The sequence below is a fragment of the Homarus americanus genome, unplaced genomic scaffold (assembly GCF_018991925.1).
Source record: "Homarus americanus isolate GMGI-L3 unplaced genomic scaffold, GMGI_Hamer_2.0 scaffold23578, whole genome shotgun sequence".
NCBI classification, from domain to species: Eukaryota; Metazoa; Arthropoda; class Malacostraca; order Decapoda; family Nephropidae; genus Homarus; species Homarus americanus.
The window spans coordinates 5764234-5771078 of NW_024733231.1; the positions used below are offsets into that span (position 1 = coordinate 5764234).

General features: G+C 44.5%; 1 protein-coding gene across 2 annotated transcripts in view; it reads right to left on the bottom strand.

Moving 5' to 3' along the window:
• Positions 1 to 6109, bottom strand: part of LOC121869625 (bicaudal D-related protein homolog) — a 110689-nt gene extending 104580 nt beyond the window's left edge. For both annotated transcript variants that reach the window (XM_042371110.1, XM_042371109.1), the window contains exon 1: positions 4998 to 6109. In XM_042371110.1, coding sequence (XP_042227044.1) covers positions 4998 to 5345 — 348 coding nt within the window. In that variant the 5' untranslated portion in view covers positions 5346 to 6109. The remainder of the gene's footprint in view (positions 1 to 4997) is intronic.
• Positions 6110 to 6845: the final 736 nt, after the last annotated feature.

Genomic DNA, 6845 nt, shown 5'->3' on the forward strand with positions numbered 1-6845 from the left:
GTGGGCGGGGTGTGGGAAGAGGGTGGACGGAGTGTGCGTATAATGAGGTGTAATGGACGGGGTAGGGTTGGGTGGGTTGTGGGCAGGTGGTGGACGGGATGTGGGTGGAGTGGACAGGTGGTGGACACGGGAGGACCGGCATATGGTTAGAGTGTGGGCGGCAGTGGGCGGGGTGGGCGTAGGTGGTGAAAGGTTGTTCAACTCGCACAACGGGAAGCATCAAAGGGAATATTATTTTACTCTGTGACATTATTGTACTTTCTCTCTCTCTCTCTCTCTCTCTCTCTCTCTCTCTCTCTCTCTCTCTCTCTCTCTCTCTCCTGCACAGCGTTTTATATACATGCTGGGATTAATGACGATTCTATCTATCTATCTACTGTGTGTGTATGTGAGTGTGTGTGTGTGTGTGTGTGTGTGTGTGTGTGTGTGTGTGTGTGTGTGTGTGTGTGTGTGTGTGTGTGTGTGTGTGTGTGTGTGTGTCTGCCTGTACGTATGTATAAAAACTAAGTTAGAATATATTAAGAGGTTAGCATTAAAGTGTTTAATCATCAGGTAACATAAACTAGGCTGCCTAATCATCACCTGACTCCCCCACAAACCTGGTTACCTGTAGTGCAGAGAGACAACAGGTGTAGACCCAATTAACATGTTTTCTAATTACCTGATAATAATAATGATGACCCCCTCCCCTCCCCCCAAAATAAAATACAATAAAGGTAATCTAAATAAATCGTGGGTATACTATAAAAAATAATGATATAATCCCAGGTAATTTTATATAGGAACAAGCTTATAATACCATGAATATGTGAATAGTCTCAAGCCTCTAATAATGGTTAGGTGTAAATAGAGAGCCACTACAACCTACAGACTTATTAGTTTTATTTATTATTATGTTCTTGTTGTAGTTGTAGTAGTAGTAATAGTAGTTGTAGTAGTAATAGTAGTTGTAGTAGTAGTAATAGTAGTTGTAGTAGTAATAGTAGCTGTAGTAGTAATAGTAGTTGTAGTAGTAGTAGTAGTGGTGGTAATAATAAACAAATGCAATTAAATGAAAATATAAGTTTTCTTCCTTATTATATATTTGTATTACTTATTTTTATATCGGCATAAGGCCACAAGATGACCTCCCTCCTTCCTTCCTTCCCCCATCCCTCCCTCCTTCCTTCCCCCATCCCCTCCCTCCTTCCTTCACCATCCTCCTTCCTTCCTTCCCCCCATCCTCCCTCCTTCCTTCTTTCCCCCATCCCCCCCCTCCTTCCTTCTTCCCCCCATCCCCTCCTCCTTCCTTCCCCCATCCCCTCCTTCTTCCTTCCTTCCCCCATCCCCTCCCTCCTTCCCTTCCCCCCATCCCTCCTTCCTTCCTTCCCCCATCCTCCTCCCCCATCCCTCCTTCCGTCCTCCCCATCCCTCCTTCCTTCTTCCCCCATCCTCCCTCCTTCCTTCCCCCATCCCCTCCCCTCCCTCCTTCCCCCATCCCTCCCTCCTTCCTTCCTCCCCCCATCCCTCCTTCCGTCCTTCCCCATCCCCTCCTCCTTCCTTCCCCCATCCCCTCCTTCCTTCCTTCCTCCCCTCCTCCTTCCTTCCCCCATCCCCCCTCCTCCTTCCTTCCCCCATCCCCCTCCCTCCTTCCTTCCCCATCCCCTCCTTCCGTCCTTCCCCCATCCCTCCTTCCGTCCTCCCCCGTCATACTCTCCTTCTCCCTAAGCTTCTTCCAAATTCCGAACTATTAACTCATTTCCTCCACCTCATCTCTCTCTCCTTCCCCTCCCTCTTTCCTTCCCTTCTCCCATTCTTTCCTATCTCTCCTTCCTTCCCTAGCCCTCCTCCTTTCCTTCCCCACCCCTACCTCTTTAATCCCCCCTCCCATCACCCGGAGATAAGGCACGACACAAAAGGTGAGATTCTTGCGGCTGAGACAGTCAGCTGTTTGTTTAAAGCCAAAATGACCCACCAAGGCAGCGAGGTGGCTTCGAGGCGGTGTTCTTGGAAAGTTACGTCGACTGACACACCCCGGAGAGCTCGGTTGGAGGGTTGGTTGGTTAAAGGCATAAAATCAGAGTAGTTAATGGACGTCCACGCTTAACTAGAGAGACAGAAACTTACGTAAACTTAGAATAGGTTAGATTTAGAAGGTCCTAAATCTAACGTAGCCTAAGGAAAGGTTATTCTAATCAGACTAGGAACTGATCTAACCATAGCCTAACCTAACCCATTCTAAGTATACATAAGCCGATATATCAATTAAATTTAACCTAACATGACCTAAAGCTAACCTAACCTATTCTACGTTAACAGACGCTCATATATCACCTTCTAAACCTAATCTAACCTACACTAAGTCAACCGAGGACAAATTACGCAGTAGCTTGAGTGTTATGCTCCCATTACCAGGAACAAGACAAGTCCCCCAGGACCCAAACTAACCTCCAAAAGCTCACGAAACAGTAATTATCATGCACATTGATCCGGTCTATATCACCATGGCAGATTGTCAACAGAGAGATTGCCGTGTTACTTTTACCAACAACATCAGATACGGGAAATAAATACCGTATGTCTGGGAACTTAACACAACAAAGCAAACTCAACCAAGACTATTAACACGGTAAAATGTAAACAGAGAGATTGCTAGGTTAATTTTACCAACTTTTACCAGCATATGTCTGGGAACTTGCTGTGATCAGGGAATTACCATAACAATTAAGGCAGATTGACGCATAGGGAGTATTTACATGGTAGAATGTCAACAAGGAGAATGTTGAGTTATTTTTACCAACTTCAGTTTATTAATAGAGAATGTAAAATGTGTTTGGGGAATTGTGGAAGAGGAATAACGTGGAACACTATTATAGACAGATAAGAGAAGAGAAGAGAAGGGAGATTGATTGAGATAACAGAGATACAAGAGTTAGTACCATAATAAAACACATCCGTTACAGTACAAGAGAGAGAGAGAGAGAGAGAGAGTTGACAGCACCCACCCAGTATCACAGCTGGGGTAAAGAGCCTTCAACACCACCCCTTGAATACCGTTGCGCTAACTCAAAACTCTCAGCAGTCATCCCAGTTGCCATTACTGTACAGAGTCTCACAGCTAAAGGACCCTTCGTAGATATCTTAGCTTCTGTTAACGGCTAAGATAAATGACTGTACACTTCTTAGCTTCTAAATGATTGAAGACACGTTAGCTTCTATAAACGACAAAATAAAAACAACTATAAACAACAGAATAAAACCAGCTTCTATAAACGACAGAATGATGTCATATTTAAGGGGGGGGAGGAGGGGGTCTTGCTTTCCTCAGAGTTTAAAATCATCACAACAGGTTCTAACAAATGACAAGTCTAAAAACAAAAGAGCCTCTGGAATGATGTAACTGCCTCGAACTATAAACGACGTGACTCACTCTCACAGATTCTGGACTTACACTATTCAAGGTCCTTCGGTGTGCAGATTCTTACAGGCTGGTATGATGAATATTCCTTATACCTTCACTACACCCTTACTACACTGTCATTACACCCTTGCAACACCCTCACGCACCCACTACACCCCTGCTAGAGCCTCACACACCCACACCTACTATGACTTCGAGCGTGTCAACACAACATGATTCCGGTGTTACATACAAGAGAGGGGCCCTAACCAAGCGAGGTAAAATGTGTCTCTCCTTCACTACACCATTGTCTTGTGGCTGAGGTAATGCTTGGGCGGCGATGACGAAATGGAGATCAAGAAGCTGCGGCCAGTAGTGTGGTTAATTAGCGGCTGTTTAACGCCTGAGTCACCAAGCCTCGCCAGAGAGAGAGAGAGAGAGAGAAAGAGAGAGAGAGAGAGAGAGAGAGTTGTTTGCATGTGGGTGTGATTTATACGTTAAATCACCTGAAGATTAGCCCCCCTCCCACCAGCTAATTTCATCTGATAATTAAATATCTTAACTATCTTGGAGAGGGGAGGTGGATTAGGCTATGTTAGGTTAGGTTAGTGTAGATTAGGTTAGGTTGTGTTAGCGAGGATTGGGTTAGGTTTAGATTAAGTAAGGATTAGATTATATTAATGTTGATTAGGTTAAGTTAGGTTAGCGATAAAGGGGTTAAGGTGAATAAACTGGGGGATAATCCTCAGATGATCCCAATTAGTTGTCAGACTGAAACCGCATCATCAAGTCAGTTGTGAAAAAAACAAACAAGGGCAATTGAAAACTATTATACTGATTATAATCCTCGACTAAAGATGATACTCTAACAAGGATATGATGACATTATTATTTAATACTGATTATCGCATTAAATAACCACCATAAATACAGCATTATATTATCGAAATAGCTCCAGGGTAAAACATGGGTAGATAACCTTGCCCCCACACTCTGTCAGCATCACGTAAAGTAATACCCATCGTCTAAACTTGTTGATTAAGTGAGTCACATCCATGATTATTTTACAAGTGTAATGATTAGATGTATAGTCTACTTACAGTGTTATAATGGAAAAGATTATTGGTATATGATTACTAGATATGTCAATTATAGTTTGTCTCCAGCTGGAATAGTAGTTCAGGTTGGAGGCCTCTGAAATGTGGGGTTACAGGAGAATGGTAAAAATAAGCTACAGTGACAGAAAAACACATGACGAAGTAGAGGGAGTAGCAAAAACTTATACCTGAACTGTAGAGAAAAAGACAAATGAGATATTTTGGTCAATTGGGGATGAGAAGATAATAAAAGAAATATTTATGGGCAAAGTTGAGGGAAGGCGAAGGCAGAGAGAGGCTGGGATGGATGAAGGAAACAAAAAACTGGGTCCCAGAGAGATACAAAACCTAAGAGGATTGGTAAAAACAGCCCGAGGACGTTTAGAGTGGAGGACTGTGGTCGCCAACCCTCAGATATGAGGACGATACTCTGATTGATTGATTGAGTAGAGGAATTACGACGGCACTTCACTGAAAACATGTCTCGTTCCTACCACACCCTCCACCACAACCATACTCACCTCAAGTTTGTGACTGTAGTCTTCGGCCAGTCGTTCATTCTGCTGCACCAGGAGTTCGTTCCTCTCCAGCAGCGCCTTGCCCAGCTCGGCGGCTAGGATCAGGTCTCGCTCCTTCTGAGCCAAACGGGCGTTGATATCCTCGACCTCGGCTTCCTCGGACCGAGTTATCTCTCCAGCACGACACTCCATCTCGTATACGTAGTCCTCAAGTTCATACTTGATGCTGGCCATGTCCCCCGGCATCTCGCCACACTCTTCACCACCTCTTCTATCCCCCACCACACCAGATCCCTCAAATAATTTTAGTTTATCACCACCGCCGCCACGCCGCTGGTAGCTGACTGGCATCACGCCCACGCATCATACGCCCGCACGCCCACTACACTCTCAAGTAGCTGCGAATGGGCGGCCACGAATTATAACTCTTGAAGTCTTCTTGTTGAACTGTTGACCGTATAACTTATTATACACAAGGCGTCTGACTGGATGTTTGTTATTCAATAAAGGTATATAGAAGGACTCTTATGTCAGTTTGTTGAAGGGGGAAGTTTAGGTAATATGGATCACGGCGGCACTTAGATCACTGGCGGAAGTTAACACGAGGTAATAATATATCCTCTTATTTATCACTCTCACAACATCCCTGGCCTGGAGGAGACTTGAGCGCCACACTCACCACAAAAGTACCAGGTCACCAACAGAGGGAGACAGCCTGGTCTTGCGTCACCACAACTATTTTTTCTCTCTCTACCACCTGGGCGCGTGTTGAGGAGCCTTCAGGGGGGGAACCATGGTGTAGGTATGTGTGTATGGTTGTCTTGGTCACCCACGTGTGTCACCGTCCATGGTCATGACACACGCCTCACCCCTGCAGTCACCCTACACCACATCCTCCACACAACTCTTACACAGTTTTCGCAAGTTTAACTCTCGCGCGTTTTACTGGAAGAGAAGAACCTTCCCCGGAGTCGTCACTTCCCCACGATATTCACCAACACTCTTCGGTTCTCTCTCCTCGTAGTTTATTAAAGTGACGACAACACTTAATATAAAGTTATCTCGTGATTGTAAAGCTCCAGACGCAACGAGCGGGAACCTCACTCTGACGGAATTACAACCCACACTGAACATGCCATAGAGTGTCTCACCTGCCTCACGGACCACCTCCCGCCAGGTGCCACATAACATATTAACATCCATATTAATATCATCTAAACATCGCGGTACATCACCTCATTTACTCACATGGTCTTTTAAATACTTGGAAAAAAATTAATGTAAATAATCACAAGAGAAACAATGATGTATATCAAAGAACAATGACGTAATTCCAGGAAATATAGGATCAGTGTGGACAGTCCTTGACGGAAGAAGGCTCGAGCGCCAGCCAGGTGTGCGGGTGAGCCACGCTGTCATGAAGCTCTTCCACACACAAGCGAGTCTCTCAGTCCAGGTCAGCGGCAGATGTAAACCTCACCCACCATCAACGTTTACAAAGGCGAGTCAATAATAAGCACGTTTTAACAGGTTTCCATTCAATCAATCAGAGCACCTTCCTCCACAATAAACGTTCTCTTTTTTTTTACCAATTCTTTAAGGTTTTGTATCTCTCTGGAGACCCCCAGTCTTTTATCTGTCCCAGTCTCTACCTTCCCCTGGTCCTCCTACCCTAGACTTTGCCCAGTAACATTTATATTATCAGCCCCTCAATAATCCTCACCCCTACTTACATCACCAGAGTTTCTCATTTTTCCTTTTAAAGTTTCCTGTTGTTTCCAATAATTTTTATTTTAGGATTTATATCCAGTTTGGAAACGACCATTACTTTAGTCTTTACAGCATTAACTA